Raw genomic sequence first — 27,963 nt, forward strand, 5'->3', positions numbered from 1 at the left:
GCCTCCCTTGACCACCAGTATGACATTTCAGCCAGCCCCACTATGGCCTGTACTCCCTGTGTTCCTCACCAGCTTGTTCTTTCCCCCCCATGACACTTACTACTTTCTAATGTGGTATGTGATTCTTTAAATAATTATGTTTAGGGGTGCCTGGGGGCTTAGTTGGTGACTTTGAGACAGCCAAGGGTTGTCTTGAGGGATTGGATGTATGGCTCTGGGATTGGCTATTTCAGTCTGCATAGCAACGGCACAGAGAAGTAGCGGAGGGGAGGATTTGCCAAATAACCCACATTTTGAATGCTGTTAGCAAGGATATTACTGGGGGAGATTATATAGTTTATAAAATTAAGGTCTCTTGAGTAATCTATGCTCCATGTCCTTTACTTTGCTTTTAGATTTAAGTCTTTTACCAAAGTTGGTGGTACTAACTACCTTTTATTCTCGTTATATGTGATTTACAGGTCAGAAGGCAAATAAGCCTTCCCTGAGACAAAGTACGTAAAACGTCTTTTCCAGAAGTACTTAGATCTCTGAATAATTCATGCTGTTGGATTTTAAGGCTTATAAAATATTCACACTGTGAGTGGCTAGAAACCGGGTTTATAGCAAACCAAGAAGAAAAGCTCTTCCCGGACTCCTTCGGCAAGATCCGAATGAGCGGCAGTCACCACGATCATTGCAGACCTCGTCCGACTGCTTGCTTCGGTCTCCGGAGGATCGGAGGTTCCTCCCAGTTCAGTGTCGCCCTCGTCCATCTCGTTCTTCTTGGTCTCCTCCCGGCCGGTAGCGGAACAGTAACCTTCTCTTTATGAAATCCGAGATGGGGGAAATCCGGTGAAACTCTGATGCTGGGCGGCAGCGTAGTGTTGTCATGGTCAGAAGCACAGGCTTCAGGAATAGCTGTGAAGGAACTTCAGAGGCAGTCCTGACTTTCCTCCTTGCTAGCGGCGTTAACCACTCTCTAAACCTTCTCAGTAGTAGGAGATCATAGGAGGGACTGCCGTAGAGGGTTGTGAGGATTGAAGGGAGGAGTCCCGCAAGTGGGGTCTTCCCGAGGCTGGAATGGAGTGGTCTGGAAAGAGCCTGCACCTGCCCGCGCCCTGGAACTCTGGGCTGGTAGTGCTAGTAAGAGTGGGGAACACCGAGGTTCTAGTTCTTGTTCCATTTTAGTCAACTTGTTCTGCTCTGGCTATGTAGACCTAGCATCTTTTTTTTTTTTTTTTTTTTTTAAAGATTATTTATTTATTTATTTGACAGAGATCACAAGTAGGCAGAGAGGCAGGCAGAGAGAGAGAGAGGCGGAAGCAGGCTTCCTGCTGAGCAGAGAGCCTGACGTGGGGTTCGATCCCAGGACCCTGGGATCATGACCTGAGCCAAAGGCAGAGGCTCTAACCCACTGAGCCACCCAGGCGCCCCTAGACCTAGCATCTTGAATGATATTTTATGTTTTGTTTTTTTATTTTGCTAATCTGATTTTTTTCTAATGGATTTTTTAATGATACAAATTGTAATTTTTTTTTTTTAAAGATTTTATTTATTTATTTGACAGACAGAGATCACAAGTAGGCAGAGAGAGAGAGGGAAGCAGGCTCCCTGCTGAGCAGAGAGCCCGATGTGGGACTCGATCCCAGGACCCTGAGATCATGACCTGAGCTGAAGGCAGTGGCTTAACCCACTGAGCCACCCAGGCACCCACAAATTGTAATTTAATGTAACAAATGTTAGCTGATTGCTTTGCGAGCTTATAAATCTGATGATGAGGGCTGTTTTCTTCATCTTTATTTTCCCCACCATGCCTTGCTCGTAGGAGGTGTTCTGTAAATATTCAGTACATGTTCTAGAGGAGTTTTGCGCTGATTAAATGCCATCGCATCTACAGGTCTGCCATAGTGCCTGCGTACAGTAACTCAAGGAGGAAAGGACGGGAGTCAGAGATGAACACTGAATCAGTCCTCAGTCCTCTTTCACATGTCCTGGGGATACCTTAACTGCCCTGTGTCTGTCTTAGGTAATTTCTACCTGGATGTCCTTTTTTTTTTTGTTTTTTAAAGATTTTATTTATTTTTTTGACAGAGAGGGAGAGAGAGAGATCACAAGTAGGCAGAGAGGCAGGCAGAGAGAGGGGGAAGCAGGCTTCCTGCCAACCAGAGAGCCTGGGATCATGACCCAAGCTGAAAGCAGAGGCTTTAACCCACTGAGCCATCCAGGTGCCCCACCTGAATGTCCTTTAGTCCTTCCAAATACGCTATGCTCCGATTCTCCCTTCCCTGTTTTGACTAATGGTCTCACCATCCACCAGGCATCCAGCCATTGTCATTCTTAGCTTCCCCCTGCCTATTGATAATGCCGCCTTAGGACTCCTCAAATAAAAACCCTTTCTTTGGGCGCCTGGGTGGCTCAGTCGGTTGGGTGTCTGCCTTTGGCTTAGGTCATGATCCCAGAGTCCTTGGATCGAGTCCCGCCTTGGGCTCCCTGCGAGTTTGCTTCTCCTTCTGCCCTTTACCTCACTCGTGCTCTCTCGCTCTCTCAAATAAATAAAAGTCTAAAGAAGTCACAAAACAAAACCCTTTCTTTGGCTTTACTGATGTGGCTTCCGTGTACATCCTTATTCTCCTCGGGTCTAGAATGAGGGCAGGTTGGGGTGCCTGCATGGCTCAGACAGTTAAACGTCTGCCTTTGGCTCAGGTCATGATCTCTGAGTCCTGGGATCGGACCCTGCATCGTGCTCCCTGCTGAGCAGGGAGCCTGCTTCTCCCTCTCCCACTCCCCCTGCTTGTGCCTGTTCTCTCTCTGTCACAGAAGTAAATAAAATCTTAAAAAAAAAAAAAAGGCATGAGGGCAGGTGCCTAACATTTCTCTTCAGTCCCTCTTCCTCACCGTTGCTGCCAGCATCGTCTTCCTAAATCACAGAGATGACCTTGTCACTTCCCTACTGACAAGCCCAGAATTTTATTCCTTCTTTTTCATCTTCCAAACTCTCGAGCTTCAAAACCCAGGTGAGTTTGCTCTTCCTCTGTCAAACTTTCCTCTGCTCTTCCTGGCAAGTACTGTGCTTTAACAGTTTCATATTTCTGCTGTAGTACTTTTACACTGCAGCTCATAATGTATGTGTATTACAGCCCAGATTGTAATACAGTATTTGTTGTTCTGACAGTGTTCCTAACCAGACTGTTCTCTACGTTGATTGCCTTAATCATTTTTATATACTCACTGCAGAACAGTAATAGCATTTATTTATTTAAAAAAGATTTTATTTATTTATTTGACAGAGATCACAAGTAGGCAGAGAGGCAGGCAGAGAAAGTGAGAGGGAAGCAGGCTCCCTGCTGAGCAGAGAGCCCGATGTGGGACTCGATCCCAGGACCCTGAGATCATGACCTGAGCCGAAGGCAGCGGCTTAACCCACTGAGCCACCCAGGTGCCCCCACTAATAGCATTTAATAACCAGTGGAGAGACGGCAGAACAGACAGATGGTAGTGTAGAAATCTGATTAATGGGAACATTTCTGAATTAGATGTTCTTTGGGACTTTGGGACTTTGGGACTTTGATGCGTACGGAAATTTCTCAGACTGTGTTTGTACGTTGAAGCGTATCGTTTTCTTCTCTCGCTTTTGCATTTGTCCTTGGGTCTTCTAAACTGAATTTTTGGAAATGAAATTTTGATGGTTGAATCACTTAAAATGACCTCTAAAAAGGATTCCTATTTCCTTTTATAAAGAAATTGCCTCTCTTAGTGCCCTGGGTGGCTCAGTGGGTTAAAGCCTCTGCCTTCAGCTCAAGTCACGATCCCAGGGTCGTGGGATCAAGCCCCACATCAGGCTCTCCGCTCAGCAGGAAGCCTGTTTCCTCCTCTCTCTCTGCCTGCCTCTCTGCCTACTTGTGACCTCTGTCTGTCAAATAAATAAATAAAAATCTTAAAAAAAAAGAAAGAATAATTGCTATCTAATATATTACAAGACTTGTGGGTCATACCGGTAATCCGTTAGTTAGTTCACTAATTTTGTTTTTGTTTTTTTTTTTCACTTGGTAGCTAGGGTCAGTTTTGTGGGAGACCCTACCAATAATTTTCTTGACCTCAAAAAAGTCAGAAGTTTATTAAAAGCAGTTACAAACATATTACATTATACAAAGAGGTTTTTCGACAGGCAAGAAAAATCACCATTTCATTGTGTTAATTATAATAACTTTGGAAATTTTTGTATTTTGCAGCTAAGAGCTGCAAACTTTGAAATCAGACAAAAAGCAAAACAAACACGTGATCCTGTCACCCATATATATAATAATATAAAAGTATTGGGTGTTTGTTTTTCTGGTATTTCTACTTATGTGTGTGTTTTTATATGCATATTGGTAGTTCTTTTTTTGAAAAAGGAAATAATGCTATCCATACAGTTTTTTTTTTTTAATATTTTTTTTTAAAGATTTTACTTATTTATTTGACAGAGAGAGATGACAAGCAGGCAGAGAGGCAGGCAGAGAGAGAGGAGGAAGCAGGTTCCCTGCTGAGCAGAGAGCCCGATGTGGGGCTCGATCCCAGGACCCTGAGATCATGACCCGAGCCGAAGGCAGCAGCTTAACCCACTGAGCCACCCAGGCGCCCCTATCCATACAGTTTTAATAACCTACTTTTTTCACTTAACATTAACCATCACCATTGACTCGTGCCGTTAAATGTTTTTCATGCCGTTAAATGTTTTTCAAAAATAGAGTTTTTAAATGTTTGCATTAACTAAACCATTTTACTGAACTATTTATTCTATCATTGAACATTTAATTTTTCTCTAAGTAGTCTTTGCCTTCACTGAGTCTCCCAAGGCTTGTTATCTTATATTAAGTATTGTGTGCTTGTTTCCACTTCAAGCCAGGGAGCCGGTGTTAGGGGTATTGCCAGTTTATGTTAGATCAGCACTGTGTCATGATAAAATATGCTTATCTTTTAGTGACTGTCAACAGTAGAACTCACATGAAAGTCATTCCTCCTAGGTGAGAGGGTTCATTCTTAATAGACTAGCCCTTTCCCCTCACTTTCCTCTCCTAAGTGTTGTGTAGTGACTGGGCTCTTTGTAGCCTTGACTCCTTTTCTTCTTCAAGCTCTTCATCTGGTTTCCGGTTATGACTCTGTGAAACCCAAGTCCTTCATGAGGTCAAGGTTAATTTGCAGTGTGATCTGGCCTTACCTGTGACTCTTGAAACTTACTCTAAGCCAGCCTGTTCCACTAACTATGTCCTGAATCTCTTTGGTATCAGCTAATTCTTCTTGCTGGTACCATAGGGACCTAGTGACTTTGTGTGTAATTTTCCCTCTCCCTCCTCTATCCCTTTTGTTTCTTCTTAATCTAATCGACTGTACTTAGCTCTAAAATTTTAGTTTATTTTAATATTTTATCAAGTGTTACCTCTTGATAGAGGCTTTCCCTGATCACCCTTTAAAATAGTTCTGCCCTTTATTCCCTGTTAGGATCCTGCATATTTCCTCCATAGGAATTATTTGCGTTACTCCAGTGTTTCTCTGCCTCACTCCATCCCTGACCCTCCAATCTGAGCCCCAGAAGGGAGGAGGTCATGACATTTCAGAAATCATTGTATGCAAATAGCTATATACTTTCTGCTTCTAGAACTATTTATAATTAGGTTAATATATGGGAAATAATTGGAAATAAGACTTTTAACTTCAGATATTGTCTTAAATTCATGGTGACCTTCTCTATTAACCAGTTAATATTTAATCTTTGATGATATAAAATGTGCAGGACTTAGGTGTAGTTAAAGCATATCTGGATGATAAACTTCTAGAAACATTTTGTGGGTAAAATTTACATACTGTAAAATACACATGTCTTAAGTGTACACTTCAGTGACTTTTTTTTTTTTAAAGATTTTATTTATTTATTTGATATAGAGAGATCACAAGTAGGCAGAGAGGAAGGCAGAGAGAGAGAGGAAGAAGCAGGCTCCCCGCCGAGCAGAGAGCCCGATGCGGGACTCGATCCCAGGACCCTGAGATCATGACCTGAGCCGAAGGCAGCGGCTCAACCCACTGAGCCCCCCAGGCGCCCAACTTTTGATAAATATATGAACCTGTATAACCATTATCCCAGTTAAGATATAGAGATTTCCATCACCGTCCCTCTCCCCCCAAGAGTCCTTATCCCCTGTAGGGGAAGCACTATTCTGATTTCTGGGGCTGTCAACTAATTTTGCCTCTTCTTAAGCAAACTGCATTTAAATGGAATTATACAGTATATACTCTCTTGTGTCTGCCTTCTTTCTTTCTTTCTTCCCTTTTTAAAAGATTTTATTATTTGACAGAGAGAGAGATCACAAGTAGGCAGAGGCAGGCAGAGAGAGAGAGGAGAAAGCAGGCTCCCTGCTGAGCAGAAAGCCCGATGTGGGGCTCGATCCCAGGACCCCCGGATCATGACCTGAGCCGAAGGCAGAGGCTTTAACCCACTGAGCCACCCAGGCACCCCTGCCTTCTTTCACTTAAATCATCTTTGAGGGTTTACTTTTTTTTTCTGTGTGGTTGTATCAATTTATCCTTTTTCATTGTGGAAGAGTATTCCATTGTATGAATCAATCATAACTTTTTTGTTTATTTTATTTTTTTAAAGATTTATTTATTTATTTATTTGACAGAGATCACAAGTAGGCAGAAAGGCAGGCAGAGAAAGAGGAGGTGTGGGGAAGCAGGCTCCCTGCTGAGCAGAGAGCCTGATGCGGAGCTCCATCCCAGGACCCTGAAATCATGACCTGAGCCGAAGGCAGAGGCTTTAACCCACTGAGCCACCCACATGCCCCACTTTTTTGTTTTTTGTTTTTTTTTTAAAGCTTTTACTTATTTATTTGAGAGAGAGCAGAGATAGCACAAGCGGGTGGGCGGGGTGGAGCAGAGGGAGGGGGCGAAACAGTCTCCCGCTGAGCTTGATCCCAGGGCCGCAGGATCCTGACCTCAGCTGAAGGCAGACGCCTAACCAGCTAAGCCACCCCGGTGCTCCCTCGATCATAACTTGTTTATCCATCCATCTGTTGAACATTTAGATCGTTTATTTTGGGGGCTTTTATGAGTAAAACTGCTAAAAACTTTGTTCTCTAAGTCTTTTTTTTTAATGTGTGGATACGTATTTTTACTTCCCTTGGGAAATACCTAGGAATGGAATTGCTGGGTTATAGGGAGGTTTATTTTTAACTTTATAAGAAACTGTCGCCAGAAATTTATGAGATTTCCACTTGCTCTACAACCTCATCCTGATTTAGAGTTGTTGGTTGAGTTGCGGTTCTAGTGGATGTGAGGTGTTACTTCATTGTTTGCGCTTCTCTGTTGACTGATCATGTTGAATACCTTTTTATGTGCTTCTTGGTCATAAATTGTCTTTTTAAGTCTTTTGCCTATTTCAGGTCTGCTTAAGTCTTTTGCACATTTTTTTTTTTTAAAGATTTTATTTATTTATTTGACAGAGAGAGATCACAAGTAGGCAGAGAGGCAGGCAGAGAGAGAGAAGGGGAAGCAGGCTCCCCACTGAGCAGAGAGCTCGATGTGGCGCTTAATCCCAGGACCCTGGGATCATGACCTGAGTTGGAGGCAGAGGCCTCAACCCACTGAGCCACCCAGGTGCCCCATCTTTTGCACTTTTTATTGCCTATATTTTATCTTATTACTAATGCTTAGTTCTTTCTATATTATAGATCCAAGCCCTTTGTCAGATACTTGTTTTTTTTTTTTTTAATTTTATTTATTTTTAATTTTTTAAAAATTTTTTTTTTTTTTTTAGATCTTTTATTTATTTGATAGAGAGAGATCACAAGCAGGCAGAGAGAGAGAGAGAAGGAAGCAGGCTCCCGGCTGAGCAGAGAGCCCGATGCGGGGCTCGATCCCAGGACCCTGGGATCATGACCTGAGCCGAAGGCAGCGGCTTAACCCACTGAGCCACCCAGGCGCCCCTGTCAGATACTTGTTTTGCAAATACCATCTCCCAGCCTGTGTTTCCAATATTTGGACCTTCTATGAAGAATATGTTAATTGTACTTATTTCAGAATATATTAAATATAATATATTAGTTAGTACTTATTAAGTGATACATTACTTTAAATTTAGAGGTATTTCACCTGAATCCATATTTAAGCATATTATTTGAAAACATAACTAACATACTCTTTAGAAATAAATTCGTCTTTGTGGACATGTTATACAGTGTTACAATTTTTGCTTTACATAGTTGTCTTTTAAGTAAAAGAAGAAAAGATTGTCTTTTATGTTTACCCACATAGTGATTATTTCTGGTTTTCTTCGTTTCTCCCTGCAGATCTTAGACTCATCTGGTGTCATTTCCCTTCAGTCTGAAGAATTTCCTTTAGCATTATTTTTAGTGCAGATCTAGTAATGGATTATCTCAGATTTTGTTAACCTGAAAGTATTTTTATTTTATCCTCATTTTTACAAAAAAGCTTTATTGAGATATGCATAAGATAACATTCACCAATTTTAAGTGTACAATTCAGTGATTTTTTAGTTTATTTACAGAGTCGTGTAGTCATCACCACAATCTTATTTTTTAAAGTTTTTATTTATATTCATTAGTTACCATACAGTGTATTATTAGTTTCAGGTGTACAGTTTTGTGATTCAGCACTTCCGTACAATACCAGCGCTCATTAGGACAAGTGCCCTTCTTTTTTTTTTTTTTTTTTTTTTTAATTTTATTTATTTGACAGAGAGAGATCACAAGTAGGCAGAGAGGTAGGCAGAGAGAGAGAGGAGGAGGAAGCAGGCTCCCTGCCGAGCAGAGAGCCCGATGCGGGACTCGATCCCAGGACCCTGAGATCATGACCTGAGCCGAAGGCAGCGGCTTAACCCACTGAGCCACCCAGGCGCCCCAGGACAAGTGCCCTTCTTAACCCCATCACTTAGTTCACCCTTTCCCCCACCCACCTCCCCTCTGGTGACCATCAATCAGTCTGTTCTCTGTAGTTAAGAGTCTATTTCTTGGTCTCTCTCTTCCCTTCCCCTGTGATGTCTGACCACAGTCTAATTTTAGAATCTTGTATCCATTAACAGTGACTCCCTATTCCACTTTCCCCCACTGTCACTAGGCAACCACAAATTTACTTTCTGTCTCCAGATTTGCCTCATCTGGACATTTCATATAAATGGAATCACACAAGATGTGGCCTCATGTCTTTCACTTAGCATAATGTTTTTGAGGTTCCTCTGTGTTGTAGAATATATCAGTACTTCGTTCCCTTTTATCACTGAATTTGTATTCTGTTGTATGATATGCCACATTTTATGTGTCCGTTCATCAGTTGATGTAGGTTGGATTGCTACACTTCTTGGCTGTTATGATTAATGCTACTATGAACATTTGTGTTCAAGTTTTTGTGTACATGTATCTTTTTATTTCTCTTGGGTAGATCGATAGTAGAATGGTTGTCATGCTCCCTTTTTGAAAATATTTTGTTTTGAGAGAGAGAGAGAATGCATCAGGTGTGGGAAGAGAGAGGAGCAGAGGGAGTTAGAGAATCTTAAGCAGGTTCCATGCTCAGCTCGGAGCCCAAGTCAGAGCTTGATCTCATGACCCTGAGATCATGACCTGAGTGAAAGTAAGAGTTGGATGTTTAGCTGACTGAGCCACTCAGGTGCCCCATCATGCTGTCTTCTGAAGAATATTTTCACTGGATACTGGGATTGATTACTTAAAAAACAAACAAACAAACAAACAAACAAACAAACTAAAAAACACTTAAATTCTCTTCACTGTCCTGGTCTCTGTTGAGAAGTCAGTCATTATCATAAGTTGATATTTTTCCCCCTAAAACTACTGCAGGTGTTTCTTTTATTTCTGATTTTCAGCAATTTGATTATGACGTTTCTTCTATTTAACCTGAGGTTAAAGGCTGAGCTTCCTGGATTTATAAATTAATATTTATCACCAGACTTGGGTAATTATCAGCCTTTATTTCTTCAAATATTTTTTCCCTCATTCTGTCTTTTTCTGGGAACCAGTTAAACATATATTGGATCAGTTACTAGTGATCCTTAGTTTGCAGGAGCTCTGTACATTTTTTTTCTCAGAAAAAAATATCCCTAGGGGCACCTGGGTGGCTCGGTTGGTTGAGCGTCTGCCTTGGGCTTTGGTCATGATCCCCGGGTTCTGGGACCGAGCCCCACATGGGGCTCCTTGCTCAGTATGAGTCTGTTCTCCCTCTCCCTCTGCCTGCCACTCCCCCCGCTGTGCTCTTTCTCTCTCTCTCTCTTTTTCAAATAAATAAATAAAATAAAATAAAATAAAAAGAAAGAGGGGCACCTGGGTGGCTCAGTGGGCTAATCCTCTGCCTTCAGCTCAGGTCATGATCTCAGGGTCCTGGGATCAAGCCCCTCTGTTGAGCTCTCTGCTCAACAGGGAGCCTGCTTCCTTCTCTCTCTTTGCCTGCTGCTCTGCCTACTTGTGATCTCTCTCTCTCTTTCTGTCAAATAAATAAAATCTTTAAAAAGGAAGAAAGAAAGAAAGAAGAATCCCTTAAAAAAAAAAATCCTGTTCTTTAGACTGGATAATTTCTTTTGGTCTTCAAGTTTACTATCCTTTTCTTCTGCTGTCTCTAATCTCCTAGTAAGCCTGTTGAGTTAATTTAAAATTTCAAAGATGATAATTTTCTGTTCTAAAATTTACATTAAAAATTGTGCATTGAGGGGGCGCCTGGGTAGCTCAGTGGGTTAAGCCTCTGCCTTCAGCTCAGGTCATGGTCTCAGGGTCCTGGGATGGAGCCTTGCATCGGGCTCCCTGCTCAGCGGGGAGCCTGCTTCCCCCACCCCCCTGCCTGCCTCTCTGCCTACTTGTGATCTCTCTCTGTCTGTCAAATAAATAAATTAAATCTTTAAAAAAATTGTCCACTGAGATCCTCCATCAGTTTAGTTATTTGGACCATGTTCCTTTAAGTCTTTGAATGTGTTTATATTGGTAGCTTTAAAGTCCTTGTTGGCTAATTTCAACATCTGTGTCATTTTGTGGTCTGTTTCTATTGACTTTTTTTTCTTTACTTTTTTGAAAATAGATCACATTGTTCCTGTTTCTGTGAATGTCTAATAATTTTTTACTACATGTTAGACATTGTGGGTGATACATTATAGACACTCAATTCCGTTATCATCTTCTGAGGGGTGTCAGTTCTTGTTCTAACAGGTGGATAAAATGCTGGCTGACCACCTTGAACTTGTAGACCCTTCATGTTACACCTTGTTAGAGTAATGCCAAGGTGTTTACTGATCTCTGACTTGGTGGAACTCAAGCTCTAAAATATCTTGTAGTAAGTGCAGGGGAACTAGTTCATTTAGCCTTCCTGCTATTTTTTTTTTTTTTTTTTTTCTGCTGAGTTTCTTGCAGTTTCCTCCATGGGTGTCCTGTTTGGGGGCATTAGGTATTTAAAGAGAGTTTATATTAAAGCGTTTGGGGCTCCTTCCTGTAACTCACCCCTTTCCAAAATTTCCTCTCTCAGTTCCCAATTTCTCCAATAATCCTGAACTCTTATACCTCAAACCAAAAAGACTGTGGCATTTTTGGTCAAATTTTAGCCACAGTGTACCACAGAGACTCACCTGGGCTTGGAGTGGGAGACTAGGGGTTCTTCAGAGGAAAAAGCTGTATAAAAGTGGGTCTTACTCATTGTGTTTTCTTTCAAGGGTAAATCCCCTCCAGTTTCTGCCTGCTTTTCAGCACTCTTCAATGCTTTCAAATATTTTCCCCCCCTTCCTTTTTGGAATTTAAGGTGTTCCTGGATCACCTCATCTGAATGTATTTTTTCTGAAAATTCCCTCGACATGTTGCACCCTTATAGTTCTTTATGCACATGATTTTTCTCCTTCTAGTTATCGATTGCCGCATTCCTGATAACTCCAAAGCCTAGTACTTTAAAACAGCCATTTAATTATGCTTATGGTTTACTGTGGGTCAGGAGTTGGTAAAGGGCACAGCCAGGATGGTGTCTGTGCTCCATATATCTGGGGCTTCACTGGGTGAAGCAGGAAGTCTGGGTTACCAGATGGGGCACAGTAGCTGGAACAGCAGTCTCCTAGAAGTGGCTACTCAAGCTTCTGGCAGGGGAGGCCAGCTCTTGGCTGGGAACTGTGGGCCAGAATGCCTGTACACGGTCTCCTCACAGCATTGTGACCTTGGATATTTACATGGCAACTCGGAACTCTGGTACCCGTGTTCCAGAGAACCAGCTACGAGCTGCATTGCCTTTTTCCATCTAGTCCTAGAAGTTGTATGGCAAAAATTACGTAGCATCTCGTCTGCTGTGCTGTGCTCAGCCGGGTTTTACAGTTGGCCTGAATTCAAGGGGAGGGCCAGAGCTCGTTTCTCAGTCAAGTGGAAGGGTCAAAGAATTGGCAAACCAGCTGGCTCATTTAGTAAATAGCAAGCTCCCCCTTGTGTCCCAGCACAGTCCTACCTACATGTCAGTAGGTAGTCATCGAAGTACTGAATTTCTCTTCTTAAGTCTAGGTTTGGACTGAAAGCAGATTTCTGTTTAAGAAAGGAAAAGATATTTCACTTCTTAAAAACATTTCCTCAGAGGGATTTTTTTTTTTTTTTTTTTGGTCTTTTTAGTGGTAGAGTACAAAGTTTAATGAAAAATCCATGCCTACGGGGTGAAAATGGCAGGCTTCCTTGATAATTTCCGCTGGCCAGAATGCGAATGCATTGACTGGAGCGAGAGGCGAAACGCCGTGGCTTCTGTGGTGGCGGGCATATTGGTAAGTGGAAAAGCCAGCTCGTTGGCAGGGCTGCCTCATGCTTTGCCCTGAAAATTAATGTCGATTCCTTTGGAGCATGAATACCCTTTCAGAACTGTTTATTTCACTGTTACTTTGTATGAATGATTAGAGTTCCAGATACGACTGAACAAAACATGGTTTTGACTTTGTACTTTTTTTATTTTTTAAATTTTTAGGGTTTTTATTTATTTGACAGAGAGAGGGAGTACAAGTTGGCAGAGTGATAGGCAGAGGGAGAGGGCAAGCGGATTCCCCACTGAGCAGGGAGCCTGAGTAGGACTCGATCCTAGGACCCTAGGATCACAACCCACGCTGAAGGCAGTTGCTTAACCGACTGGGCCACCCAGGCGCCCCTGACTTTGTAAATTTGTTAAGCTTAGTATCTTTTCTTCAGCTTAAGTGATAATACAGTTATCATAAGCGGTAGCATTTTTAAGTCAGTGATACAATTTTTTTTTTTGTTTTAAAGATTTTATTTATTTATTTGAGAGAGAATGAGTGATAGAGAGCACGAGATGGGGGAGGGTCGGAGGGAGAAGCAGACTCCCTTCCGAGCAGGGAGCCCGATGCAGGGACTTGATCCCAGGACCCTAGAATCATGACCTGAGCCAAAGGCGGTCGCCCAACCAACTGAGCCACCCAGGCGCCCAATGATACAATATGTTTTAGTCCTGTAAGCTCCTCAGAGGCTCAGAATTTGGTAACCAATAGTGTGGTGTGACTCAGCAAGATTCAGGACGTGTAGACAGCAGCATGGATGAGGCCCCGAGGTGCTCCAGGGAAGGATCGCCAGCGCCCCCTGGGCCCAGTGGCAGCTCTGATGGGGAGTGAGACGAAGTCTGTGGAGGAAACTCTTGCTTCATTTTCTTCCTTTTTTTTCTTTTTCGACTTTTTATTACAAAACATGTTGAGCATATATAGTCAACAAAAAGAGAATGGTGTAGGGAACCCTGCTCACCCCATGTTCCTGCAGCCCAGCTTCGAAACGACTCAAGACCAGTCTTGCTTTAGCGGTCCATCGCCCGCTCCCCGCCCTCACTGCATTTCCGAAGCAAATTGCAGGATCGATCACAGTTAAAAAAAAGTGTCTCTTTCAGTATATAGTGCTATACCTGAAGTCCAGGAGGGGAAAATAATAACCCAGAGCAGGAATTAAAGATAATTGTGATGCTTCCTTTTTTTTTTTTTTTTTTTTTTGCTTTTTGTGATCATCTCACCTGCACTTGATTTTTCCATGAAATTGTTTGGCAGCTTCTCTCAGTCTTTGCAGTTTAGTTTACATAGAAACGTGACATTTGGGGCTCCTGGGTGGCTCAGTCGGTTAAGCGTCTGCCTTCAGCTCAGATCACGATCCCAGGGTCTGGGGATGGAGCCCCACATTGGGCTCCCCGCTCAGGGGGAAGCCTGCTTCTCCCTCTCCCACTCCCCCTGCTTGTGCTCCCTCTCTCGCTATGTCTCTTTCTGTCAACAAAATAATAAAATCTTTTAAAAAAAGTCATTTTACAAACTCATGTTCAGTCATTTATACCGTATTTAATCAAACTGCATAATCAATTAAAACTATGGAAGGCTTAAATAGCTTTGGAGACCTGACAGCTGACCCTTGGTAAGCACGCAGCTCATTTGTGGACGCAGAAGAGCTTAGGCCTATCAGAAAGGAATGTTCTCTAGAGAGAAGGAACCACGTCAGGTAATTGGGAGCTGGTTAGCTGGAGGTTAGTTAAGAAGAGCTTCAGGGGCACCTGGGTGGCTCAGTCAATTAAGAATCCGACTTTTGATTTTGGTTCAGGTCATGATCTCAATGCTGGGCTCTGTGCTCAGCCAGAGTCTGCTTGAGTCTCTCTCTCCCTCTGTCCCTCCCCTGCTCTTGCGCACGTGCCCTCTCTGTCTCTCTCAAATAAATAATTCTTTTTAAAAAGAGAGAACTTAAGTGCCTGTAATTTATGGTGGGCCAAAGAAGCAGATAATTCATTTTAGAAAACAATTTTTTTTATCCTGCATGGAGAGCAGAACTTCAGAATCTTACACAGATTTGACTAGGTTAAGTTCATCTCAAATGCTATCAATGGTAGGTAAACTGAAGATTCTTATTTTTTGTATTTCCACATCCAGAACTCAAACTAGAAATACCTTATGTTTCATTTACATGGTCTGGAGAAACACAGGAATATTGCACAGCAGGTAACGTTATGCTGAACCAAGTGTTTGTGTTATTTTAGTGACTTGGGCTCTTGCACAAGTTTTTTACAGGTTGGTGGATAATGATCGACGCGGCCGTGGTGTACCCTAAGCCAGAGCAGCTGAACCATGCCTTTCACACGTGTGGCGTGTTCTCCACCTTGGCTTTCTTCATGTAAGTATGAAAGCGATTCTTAATTCAAGATCAAGATTTATCTCCAAAAGACACGTTTGCCGTATAGTTTAATGCTATCTGGAATAACTTTTTAATTTACCAGTGGATTCTTTAACATGATAAATATATATATTTTTTCCCATTTTGTGAAAAATTTTTTTTTTATCAAGAATGAGTATTGAATTTAGTTACATATCTTTTTAGCATCTGTAAAGATGATCACATGATTTTTCTTCTTATACTCTTGTTAAACTGGTTACTGTATTTTATTTGTCCCAAGCACAGGCTTTTTGTATTTGAATATTTCTGAATATGAGGGTGCTGCTTTTTTTTGGTAAGATTTTATTTGACAAAGAGAGCACAAGCAGGGGGAGCAGCAGAGGGAGAAGGAGAAGCAGGCTCCCTACTGAGCAGAGAGCCCGACACCCAGGTACCCCATAATTGATATATTTTTTTTCTGGGTAAAAATATCATGCATCTTAAAAAACCATTGGCATCTTGGATTTAATGAAATATGTTACATTTCTAGATTTCTTTGTAGTGGTGAATCATTCCTTGAGTATTGTAACACATGGAACTTTTAGCATAGAGTATAATTTTTTTTTTTAATGTGTTGTTTGACTCTGTTTGCCAGTAGCTAGGGGAAGGGCAGAATTGACCTCTAATCAGATTGGTCTGTGACTTTTCTTTTTTATTAAGTCATTTTTGGGTTTATTTGTTAAATCATTTCATAAAAGATTTTGGAAACTTTCTGTGGGTATTTTTTATTAATATTAAAGACTATGTTAAACCATTAAGATTATATAATTTTCTTATACTGTGGAGAGTCATAAAAGTTAAATTGTGCAGGTACCTGGGTGGCTCAGTCTGTTAAGTGTCTGACTCTTTATTTTTGGCTCAGGTCATGATCTCAGGGTCTTGAAATTGAGCCCCCTTTTGGAGCCCATTGTGGAGCCTGCTTAAGATTCTCTCCCCTCCCTTCCCATCCTGCTCATGCCCTCTCTCTCTAAAAATAAAATATTTCAAAATTGTAGAGCATGGAACTACTTACCTCCATTAAAGATGCTGACAAGAGGCTACATTTCTACTATGAATGCATCTTGCTCTAATAAAAATGGCAAGAGAGGCTGAGTAAAGTGTGCCTGCTTATTATACAGAGATCAAATATGTGACTTTGAGAAATGGATCAGGGAAAATCACTTGACTTTTAACCAGAGGGGAACTTAAGTCTTGATTGTAACGAGAACCTTAAAATACGATGACTCACACTGAGTCACTCGCGTATGAATGTAAAATAGGCAAGGAAATCAGAAAATCGGCCCCTCTTTTGTAACCTTTGGAGACAAGTGAATAGTAATTTCTTCAAATTAAGGATGTTTTCTGGGTGTAGTTTAGGTACAGAGTCCTGTAACATTTCTGTCCACTAGGATACCTGTTAAAAGATATATCCAGTTATTTAGATACTGACTCTAATTAGGGAATGTTTCTCTTTAAATATATGTAAATATCTGCGACTGGTTTAGTAGCACTCAAACTCATGAGATGATTTTGTGTTGTTCCAGGATAAATGCTGTGTCCAATGCTCAGGTGCGGGGGGACAGCTATGAAAGCGGCTGCTTGGGAAGAACAGGTAAAGGCACTTTGAGTTTTAATGTGTGCTGGCAGAGGGAGATTTGTTAGCAGGAGAAGAAAGTCTCTTTATAGGACTAGTTAGGATTAGATAGATTTTTTTTTTATTAACTTGAAAAAATGTTTGGTGTTACTTAAATCCTTAACAAAGTTAAAGTTACTGCCAGAAGTACTATTTTAGTCAGGTTTTGCTGCTCATAGTCTATAAATAAAATGTTACTATTTAAAATCAGTGGCTCTTGGATTCCAGGTTACTCCCCCGCAGAGCTTTAGGATTTAATTAATCAATTACTCAATTTAGTCATGGAATTACTCAGAAGCTCCCCTAGTGCAGTTTGCTAGGATATTGATTTCTCTAGCCAGCAGAAAGGTGATTCTCCTTTTTTCTCCCCCCAAGTGGGGCTAAACCCCTTTTAGTCCTTTGTTCGTTTTTTAAATCTTCATCCAGTTCATTGTTACAGCAGGTGTATGCAAATACGGGGCTGCCTTTGGTATGCGCGCCAGGTATCAGGGTCGCAGTGTTTCCGGCGTTCCGCGTTCTTGAGTCACTGCAGCAATGAACGGAATGATAAAGCCTTTTCTTCGTGCAGGTGCTCGAGTTTGGCTCTTCATTGGTTTCATGTTGATGTTCGGGTCACTTATTGCTTCCATGTGGATTCTTTTTGGTGCATATGTCACCCAAAGTAAGTATTTTTTTCCTCCTTTATTTCACAGAGACTCAGGTATGTCTTTTACCTTTAGCTTACTCCATCAACTCCACCGGGAGTAAAATTTAGTGTAACTGTTCACTTAGCTTGAAGATATGTGAGTTGGGGTCCTTGAGTGCAGTGGGATAGCTGGTTGCAGAATTTAAGCCACAACAAGACCAGGTCACTCTCGGCCATCTCTAGAGTGTCTGATTTCCTTCCTAACCCTGGGGAAGGCCCGTTTACTGAGGGTTGTAAGTGGTGAAGTGGGAAACCTGTACAGATCTCCGTCCCTTATACATAATTCTAAAATCCACAAAGTGCTGAAAGTCAGGTGTTTCACAATCGGCTTGGCAGCGACATCTGACCCGAGTTGACAAAGGGGCTCCTCGTGGTCTTTATTCCGTTGAGTAAGTGTTCACACGTTTTCCTGCTGAATGTGGTTGTATTAGACTGTGGGTGCTGGTCCAAACAGAGCTGGGGGCCTCTCTCATATTTATGGCCTTGTGTCAACCATTCTTAAATGTGAAAATTTTTGAATTCCAAAACATACTTTCAAGGATTTCTGCTCAGGGGTGTGTACCCTGATACCATTCCGCGGATGCCTCCTTTCTCCAGCTTAGTCTGGAATTTTTCAGGGATAGACACAGGGCAGGTTTTTAGGAGTAAGACTGTGTGTGTGTGTGTGTGTAGCCTTCGTGCGGAAACTTCATGCTCACTCCGCTCAGTGGCCTGAGCTCGCAGGGCGCTGTTCCGCGTGGCTGCTCCAGGCACTGTAGCTTTCCTCCAGGCCAGGGTCGAAAGGCAGGACCCAGGCCCAGAAGAACCCGATTCTCTCCCTTCACTCCAAAGACAGGAGTCTGTTTCAGATAACACGTAACACCACTTACTCACCTTCTGTCCCCTCTCCCCCCAGAATCTCTTTGTCACTCTGCTTAAATGTCACCACTCCTTGTCCTTACCCACAGCTGACTTTTAATACTCCTGGTAGGACCCTTTCAGGTCCTAGTTCGATCTTTGGAAACTTTTGTCTTTCACTTGGTGCCAAGTAAGTCAGTATAAGTGGTTGACTACTGTTTAAATAACGCTGCTCATCAAGTGTATCTAAAATATGTTATTTTAGGGGCGCCTGGCTCAGTTGGGAGGTTGTACAGCTCTCGATCTCAGGGTTGTGAGTGTGAAGCCCCACACTGGGTGCAAAGATTATTTAAAAATAAAGTGTTACTTTAGTTAATTAAAAATACTAATGGAGTACACAGTTCTAGTATGAAGCTCATATGAAGGAAAGTACTTTTTTTTTTTTTTTAAGATTTTATTTATTTATTTGAAATAGAGAGAGAGATCACAAGTAGGCAGAGAGGCAGGCAGAGAGAGGGAGAAGCGGACTCCCCGCTGAGCAGAGAGCCCGATGCGGGCCTCGATCCCAGGACTCTGAGATCATGACCTGAGCCGAAGGCAGAGGCTTAACTCACTGAGCCACCCAGGCGCCCTTTTTTTTTTTTTTTTTAAAGATTTTATTTATTTATTTGACAGAGAGCACAAGCAGGGGAAGTGGCAGGCAGAGGGAGGGGGAGAACCAAGCTCCCCGCTGAGCAGAGAGCCTGATATGGGGCTTGATTTGAGAACCCTGGGATCATGACCTGAGCTGAAGGCAGACACTTAACCGACTGAGTCACCCAGGTGCATCACACAATCTAATTTTAGAGCATTTTATCACCCCCAAAAGAAACTCCTTACCATTAGCAGTCCCTTCCCATTACCTTTCTCCACCAGCCCTTGGCAACCACTAATCTATTTCCCGTCTTTGTAGATTGGCTTATTTTGTATAAATGGAATCATATAGGGAAGTGTGTTTTAAGTTCACTCTATCCCTGACTCTGAGTGCTCTTACTGGAAGTTTGCTCAGTTACTTAAAGCAACAGGTGAAACTTTCTTGTTTCTGTTGGGAAAATGGGCATAAATTACCATTTCTGGAAGGCGTATGGGGAAGTATCACGTTTGTAAAGGTTGTGTACTCATTGGTTGTATTTTAATTTTTAGAGAACTAGTACACATTGAGAAATTTCTCAATTATGGATTTCATCTTTATATTTCTACAGCAATGCTCAGTATTTTAGACTTTTCTGTTTATAAACTCTGAATACGCTTTTACTTCAGAGGGCATTTCTAACACATACTTCAGATCTTTGCTGTACAGATCTTCTTGACCTACTACTAATCATAACAGCAGCTAACATTTATATAGCACTTTATGGGCCAAGTACTGTTCTAAGCATGTACATGGTCTACATTCCCCACACTCTGTGGGGTCGGTGCTGTTATAATGCCCACTTTACAGATGAGGAAACTAAGGGCACACTGAGGTTAAACAATTTGCCCATGGTCACACCTTTAGTCACTCGGTGGAGGTGGGATTCACATCTATGGATCTGGGCTTAGACTTGGAGCTCTTGACCATGCTGTTGTACTGTTTGCTATGATATCGAAAGCTAAAAATTGAAGGTTTTTTTTTTCCATCAAGTCTAGTATTTTTTTTTTAAGATTTTTTTTATGTATTCATTTGACAGATCACAAGTAGCAGAGAGGCAAGCGGCGGGGCGGCGGGGGGAAAGCAGGCTCCCTGCTGAGCAGAGAACCCGATGTGGGGCTTGACCCGAGCTGAAGGCAGAGGCTTTAACCCACTGAGACACCCAGGCACCCAAGTCTAGTATTTTTTTTTTTTTTAAAGATTTTATTTATTTGTCAGAGAGAGCGAGCACAGGCAGACAGAGTGGCAGAGGGAGAAGCAGGCTCCCTGCAGAGCAAGGAGCCCGATGCGGGACTCGATCCCAGGACGCTGGGATCATGACCTGAGCTGAAGGCAGCCGGTTAACCAATTGAGCCACCCAGGCATCCCCAAGTCTAGTATTTTTTTTTTTTTTTTTTTAAGAAAATGAATGAATTTAATTCCAGTGTAGTTAACAGTGTTGTAATAGTTTCAGGTATACAATATAGTGATTCAAAAGTTCTATATACGACTCAGTGAACATCAAGATAAGGGTGCCTTTAATCTCCTTTACCTATTTCACCCATCCACCACCCATCTCCACTCTGGTGACCATCAGCATGTTCTCTATAGTTAAAGAGTCTGGTTTTTGTTTTTTTTCAATTTATTTATTTTCAGAAAAACAGTATTCATTATTTTTTCACCACACCCAGTGCTCCATGCAATCCGTGCCCTCTATAATACCCACCACCTGGTACCTCAACCTCCCACCCCCCCGTCACTTCAAACCCCTCAGATTGTTTTTCAGAGTCCATAGTCTCTCGTGATTCACCTCCCCTTCCAGTTTATCCCAGCTCCCTTCTCCTCTCTAACACTTGTCCTCCATGCTATTTGTTATGCTCCACAAATAAGTGAAACCATATGATAATTGACTCTCTCTGCTTGACTTATTTCACTCAGCATAATCTCTTCCAGTCCCGTCCATGTTGCTACAAAAGTTGGGTATTCATCCTTTCTGATGGAGGCATAATACTCCATAGTGTATATGGACCACATCTTCCTTATCCGTTCGTCCGTTGAAGGGCATCTTGGTTCTTTCCATAGTTTGGAGACCGTGGCCATTGCTGCTATAAACATTGGGGTACAGATGGCCCTTCTTTTCACGACATCTGTATCCTTGGGGTAAATACCTAGGAGTGCAATTGCAGGGTCATAGGGAAGCTCTATTTTTAATTTCTTGAGGAATCTCCACACTGTTCTCCAAAGAAGCTGCACCAAGTCTAGATTTTATTTATTTATTTGACAGAGAGACTACAAGTAGGCAGAGAGGCAGGCAGAGAGAGAGAGGAGGAAGCAGGCTTCCTGCGGAGCAGAGAGCCCGATGCAGGACTCCATCCCAAGCCCCTGAGATAATGACCTGAGCCGAAGGCAGCGGCCCAACCCACTGAGCCACCCAGGCATCCCCCAAGTCTAGTATTTTTAATGGACAGTCAAAACTCCATAAAAATTTAAATAGTTTCCAATTTTTTTTTCTTTTCCTTTGAAGATAGTAACTGTTTCTTCCAGGGGAGATTCAGTGAAAGAACATGATGATGAATTAAAATGATCCTTTGTGTATCTGTTATAATTACACAATAAGATTCCTGAATTCATCAAAGAAAATAAGTTTACAGACTATTAAATCATCCAGAATTTAATGTGTACCTTTCTAACATTTTATATTTCTATATAGTAGGTTCCCCCCCTTATCTGCAAGGGTTACGTACCAAGAACCCCCCCCACGAATGCCTGAAACTGTGGATAGTATTGAATTTACTATGATTTCCCCATACATAAGGACCTATGATAAAGTTTGTTATAAATTATGCACAATAAGAGATTAACCACAGTGACTATTATAATACAGTGGAACAATTATAATAGTATACGGTAATAGATTATGTGACTGTGGTCTCCCTCTCAAAATACCTTGTTATCATACCCACCCTTCTTGTCCTGGTGATGATGTGAGATGGTAACATGTCCGTGTGACGAGGGGAAGGGAGGTGAGTGCCTCAGGCACGTGGCACACCGTAGGCTACTGCTGACCTTCCGATGATACATCAGGAGGATCGTCTGCTTCTGCAGGCGGTGGACCATGGATAAGCGAAGCCTCGGGAGGTGAAACCATGGATGAAGGGGAGGGCGCTGTATTGACTGTGGAAAGGGAAGGGAGAAGCGGCTGCTGTTTCCTCAGAGTTCTGGCTCAGCTACAAGCGTAACAGTTACTTTAGACGAAAAAAACTATGAATTTCACTGTCTTTTATCCAGAGTGAGAACCGTCCTCTGTGTTGGGAGAACGAGACTGACATTTTCGTCCTTCAGTTTCATGACAGATTTCTTAGCATTCATGAGTAATAGCCGTAGTTTCTAACCTGCAGAGCATGTCATTATGAGGGGCACGAATGCTTTGTCACCGCCGTTTGCCTTGTGTAATCTTCTAATGCGTTTTCCTTTGTGCAGATACCGATGTTTATCCAGGACTAGCTGTGTTTTTTCAAAATGCACTTATATTTTTTAGGTAAGTTGCCTAATCTTTCTTTCTTCCCTCCTTCCTTCCTTCCTCCCTTCCTTTCGCAGGGGGAGCAAAATGATGGTTTTGTTAAAGTGTGGGGACAGGACCCATGAGCAGAAAGAGTTCCTGCCCGTTGCTTAGTTCTTCACCACACCTGAAACATTTACAGAAGTGTCACTTCCTTCAAAGAGCAGCATATAGAATGTATAAATCCTTTGAATTAATTACAGTATAACTTCTTTGAAGAGGTGAAAAATTCCACTATTATTATAAGGACAGACAAAAACCATTTAATTGGGGCCCTGCTATGAGCCAAGAGCTCAGCTGGATGCTTTATGTATGTTCCCTTTTCAATTCTTGTATAATTGTCTTAAGTACTTACTACTTACGAGGTTGGTGGTGTTCCTGTTTTATAGATGAAGAAATAAGGGTCAGAGCCTACTTAAGGGCAAGTAATTGCAGAGCTGGGGCTTGAACTCAGACTACTTCCATTGTCTGTTAAAAGAACGTATCACGTACCTTTATTAAGAAAAAAACAAAAATCAGGATTAGTACATATTATGCATGTCATGTACAAAACTTGGTTGGGAAATTGGGTTTTTTATTATGTTTTTAAAGATTTATTTATTTATTTGACAGAGAGAGAGATCACAAGTAGGCAGAGAGGCAGGCAGAGAGAGAGAGAGGAGGAAGCAGGCTCCCTGCCTAGCAGAGAAGCCCGATGCGGGGCTCGATCCCAGGACCCTGAGATCATGACCTGAGCTGAAGGCAGAGGCTTAACCCACTGAGCCACCCAGGCACCCTGATTATGTTTTTAAGAAAACTAAAAAAGTAAATATAAAACTAAAACAATGTTAGAAGTATTTCTTAGGGGCAGTCTTCTGAAAAAGAAGAAAAAGAAAAACCCTAAAATGAAGCCCGTGGGGTGCCTGGGTAGCTCAGTTGGGTAAGCATTCGGCTCTTGATCTCAGCTCTGGTCATGATCTCAGGGTCATGAGTTTGTGCCCTACATTGGAGCCTCCTAATAAAAAAAATACGAAGCTCATATCCTACGCTTTTCAGAATGAATGTCTTTTAATGTAGAGAAGTATTTTAGCCATCTACTTGTAAATGTACACCCCCCTCAACCTCAGAAAATTATTAAGATCTAAGCCTTGAAGAACTTGGTTTCAGTCACTGTTTTTAAGCAGTCTGATTATGGTGCTTGCTCATGTACTGTGATGCAGTTTTCTGCGTGTTCATTGTCTTCGGGGTTCATTGAGTTTCTTGGATCTTTGTGTTTAGTTTTCATCAAATTTGGAATCTTTTTGCCATTATTTCTTCAATTTCTTTCTCTTCTCTGTTCATCCCACTGTCCTTGGAGTCTAAGCACATCTATACGGGGCCGCTTGAGTCATCCCATACCCCTAAGTGCTTCGTTCTTTTTTGTTTTTGTTTTCTCTCTCTGTTTCATTTGGGATACTTGCTTTGTTATATTTAAAGTCACTCGTCTCTTCCGCAATGTCCATTCTCCCGTCCAGCATACCTGTCGTCTCAGACATGCGCGTTTATCTCCGTTTGCGGGATTTTCCATATTTCTCCTTAGCATGGTCATGCCCTCCTCTGCCTTCTTGAACATATGCTGTATGTTTATAGCCATTTCATTGTCCCTCAAATTATGTCAGTTTTGAGTCTCTTCCTGTTGTTTCTATTTTGTCTTCATTTTGTTTTTTTCCCCTCCCATTGTTTCTCTGCATGCAGTGGCCGGGGGGAGGGTGGTTGAATTTCTTGGCATTCCTTTAAACATTTTTGAGCTTTGTTCTGGGTGCACTTAGGTCGCTTGGAAACAGTCTGATCCTTCTGAATCTTGCCTGGAAGGCTTGGAGGGCAGAGGCCAAAGAAGCCCTAGTTTAGGACCAGTGCGCCCCCTTACTAAGGTTGTGCCCTTCCCACGCTGTGGGTCCTGAGGCGTCTTCCCACTCTGCTAGGGAGACTGTGAAGTCTTCCCAGCCCTGTGGCAGCTCTGGGAGTTGTTCTTCCTTTTCCTTGGGTCGTCTTTCAGCATTCATCTGCTGATCAGTACTCAGCAGAAGACTCACGGGGAGCTCCTGGGTGTCTCCTATGCCCCCTCTCCAGCTGTCTGTTTTCTTCCCCACAAACTCCAGCCCCTTCCCTGAACCCTCAGCTCTGTTCCTTCCATTTAGGGGGACTGCTGGGCTCTGCCCTCTTTCTGCACCATGGCCTGGACGTGCGTGGCTTTGAAGCTGTGTGACAGTGTCTGCTGTCTTGTGATCATGTTTCTTGGGATGTGACCAATAGCCTTCTAGGGATACAATGAAGTTTTCCTGAAGGCGTCTTAGGCACTGTTTCTGTTTTTGTTTTTTTTGAAGATTTTTATTTATTTATTTATTTAATGGGGAGGGGTGGAGAGAGAGAGAGAGTACAAGTAGGGGGAGTGGCAGGCAGAGGGAAAGGGAGAAGCAGACTCCCCACTGAGCAGGGAGCCCAGTGTGGGGCTTGATCCCAGGTCTCGGCGATCATAACCAGAGCCAAAGGCAGACGCTCAACCTACTGAGCTACGCAGGTGCCCCAGGCACTGTTTAGAGATTAAATTGAAACTGAGATTCATGAGACTGTGCAACTGACGGCTGGGCAAACAGAAAGCTCCCGCGTAGGAAGGCCTGTGCTCCTGTGGACTGGGCTGCGTCAGCCTCGTGCTCTGCTCCGAGCCCGGCAGGTTCGTCGGCCCGCGGTGGGCCTCCTCTCCGTACCAGAGTGCGGCTCCCGCATCTCTGGCCACTGTGCCTCTGCTGCTTTGCAGCTGGCCCTCCCACCCACTGGCCACTCACTTTTGAAGTTTCTCAAGGCTCCAGTCCCGGCCTCCTCTTCCTTCCAAGTGAGCTCCTTTACGCTCAGGCCTTGGATTACCGCATCTGGGCCGATGAGTCACAGAGGTCTGGCCGCATCTGAATCGTGTGTCCGCTTGCCTACTTATCTTGGGTGGCTGACATTTCAAATCCAGCACATCCATCATGCCCACAGCCCAATTTCTGGTCCCAGCATGCGCCACCTCTCTGCTCCCCGCCCCCCGCCCCCTACTTTGCTGAGATCATCCCCACTAGATCATCCCCGCTCTTACGGCTCAGCTTAGCCACCACTGTCTCGGGAGGACCTTCCTGACCCCTCTCACTCGGCGGAGCATTCTGTTTCATTCTCTTGGCACCACGTGCATTGCCTTGACCACGTTTTTTTGCATTGGAATTTGATTGTCTCCCTCAGGCTCTCAGCTGTGTTCGTGAGCACCTCTGGCCTTGTTTTGACTCCTACATTCCTAGCACTTAGCTAGGAGCCTGCGGCCTGGCCAGGCCCCCGGGTCCAGTAATTATATGGAAAATGTCTGTTTTCGAATTCTTCAGTTATTGTAGAAACCCAGAGTTAAAAGGGGCTCTGATGCTGTTACTAGGAGAAATCCCCCTTTCCTTACAGGTTTCCTATCCAATAACTCTCCAGGCTTTAAGAAAGCACATGTAATCAAACTTAGCTGTCAAGGTCAACAAACTGCTGTAGGAAACCAGCACATTCAGACCAGCACCACTGCGGTCTTTATGTTTAGAAATTGACACAAAGGAATCAGGGAGCCACCTGTCAAGGCATAGTCAGAAAATGAATTCTTTGTTGCTCATTCCCAGGCATTGTTTCCTCATGATTTCTTTTCATATCTTTCTAGTACTCTGATCTACAAATTTGGAAGAACTGAAGAGCTGTGGACCTGAGAACACATCTTAGATCACATTTCCTTCTGTTTTGTTATATTTGTAGATAAGTTTTTCTCTCTCAACATAATTTACACATTGCCAAATGGGATAGTTTGTACATTAAATGTTTCGTTTCTTTACACTTTTATGCTCTGAGTTTGGAGATAGTTTTATGAGGTTTCTGTCCTTTTTTAAAATCATTGAATAGATTGTTAATATGTACATAATGCAAAACCATATAGATGGCATGATGAGTGTCAGTTTTTTATTCCTGAAGACTTAAAGCTTCATCTGTTCCCTGAGCCAGGGTTGTATCTTCATGTCATTTTAGAGTTAACTGTTTTGTTTTAGTATCTTTAATTTCTGAAGATGTACAAAACACACACACACACACAACCACAGCTCCATGTATCTGAAACAAGCACTGAGCCAGGAACAAGGGTATTTCAGCAAGTTGTAATTTATTTTGGCTTAAAAATGAGATTTTTTTTTAAAGGAAAAATGTTTGTTATGTATTAAAGAAGTGGACTTTTATATGAAGATTTTTTAAATGCCTGAAGGACTAGTTTGAAAGCCTCTTTTAAAAACGATTTCTCTAACATGACTTTATGCGGAAGGAGAGAATTCACGATCAGATACGCTCGGTTTTACATGGCCAATGTGAAAAGGCTGTAGGGCAGCTCAGCAACGGGCTTTCTTATGAAAGCCACGCCGCGGTCTGTCCCATGGGGTTCTCTTGGCGGGCTGCCATTAGCTGACCTTACAAAATTCAGCATCAAGCAAGTTTGAGACAACTGCAGTTTAGAAGCAAGAACCATATAACAAAAACTGGAATAATTTGTTTTGAGATAAAGCACTTCTACCCGAAGGGAATTATTAGGACCTAGTGAAAAATGAGGCATTTCCTCCTCTTCATTCCCAACTGCAGGTGTCTCTTTGTGCTAGCTCTTAGACTTTGGGTGAATTCTGCCTGCAAAATATACCTTTAACCCGAAAGTCCGTAATTCCAGTCCAAACCTCCTTTTGCTGAGTTGGAACCACTGTTTGTGCACCATGTGTATGCCTACAAGAGACAAGGCGGCAAAGGGATGGTTGGGTCCTTGTTGCTACTTTTGCTTTCCTTGGTTACACAGGCTTTGTGTTGTACTTTCTTCCTCCAGAGGGATCTTATAGCACCTTTTGTTGTAAGACCGACTACTAGCTGTGCTATTAACATGCAGCTCCTAACGCAAGCCTTGTCTTGCTCGGTCCTCTCTGCTCTCTGAGAGGATCTCCCGCGCACAGAGTATGAAGCGACGGTGGAACGCTGTGCCTTTGCCCAGACACCTTCTTGTTTCATGACGTTTTCCTTTGTTGTTGTTTTTCCCTGCAAATGTCAGTAAACTTTGTCTTGCCTCCCAACAACTTGTAAGACTGATTACTGGTGGCTGTTCCTTTGTAACGTGTTGCAATAAATATTACTTACCACACATCCCAATATGGTGGAATCAGTTGGAGAAAATGAGCCATAAAAAATCGGCTTATTCATTTTCAGGTATTCAAGTGGACCCGGTCATAGAAGCGGTTTATCTTGGTGACATAAAGAGAAATACATTCTACTCAGACTTGTAAAATGCTGGTATGAAGGCTAGTGAAGGGTGTGCCAGAAGATCGATTGAAATATTAGTTGTTTTATCTATTTTTTAAAAAGATTTTATTTATTTATTTGACAAGGGGAGAGAGATCACATGATGTACACAGAGAGCCAGGCAGA

At 42.5% G+C, this 27,963-nt stretch overlaps 1 protein-coding gene across 2 annotated transcripts in view; it reads left to right on the forward strand.

The window, feature by feature from the left end:
* TMEM50B (transmembrane protein 50B) overlaps nucleotides 1–27,687 on the forward strand; it is a 38,737-nt gene extending 11,050 nt beyond the window's left edge. For both annotated transcript variants that reach the window (XM_044250999.1, XM_044251000.1), the window contains exons 2-7: nucleotides 12,603–12,748; nucleotides 15,010–15,122; nucleotides 16,685–16,752; nucleotides 17,342–17,434; nucleotides 22,425–22,482; nucleotides 26,183–27,687. In XM_044250999.1, the coding sequence (XP_044106934.1) occupies nucleotides 12,650–12,748; nucleotides 15,010–15,122; nucleotides 16,685–16,752; nucleotides 17,342–17,434; nucleotides 22,425–22,482; nucleotides 26,183–26,228 (477 nt within the window). In that variant the 5' untranslated portion in view covers nucleotides 12,603–12,649 and the 3' untranslated portion in view covers nucleotides 26,229–27,687. The remainder of the gene's footprint in view (nucleotides 1–12,602; nucleotides 12,749–15,009; nucleotides 15,123–16,684; nucleotides 16,753–17,341; nucleotides 17,435–22,424; nucleotides 22,483–26,182) is intronic.
* The last annotated feature ends 276 nt before the right edge of the window (nucleotides 27,688–27,963 follow it).

Source organism: Neovison vison, chromosome 6, assembly GCF_020171115.1.
Source record: "Neovison vison isolate M4711 chromosome 6, ASM_NN_V1, whole genome shotgun sequence".
NCBI lineage: Eukaryota > Metazoa > Chordata > Mammalia > Carnivora > Mustelidae > Neogale > Neogale vison.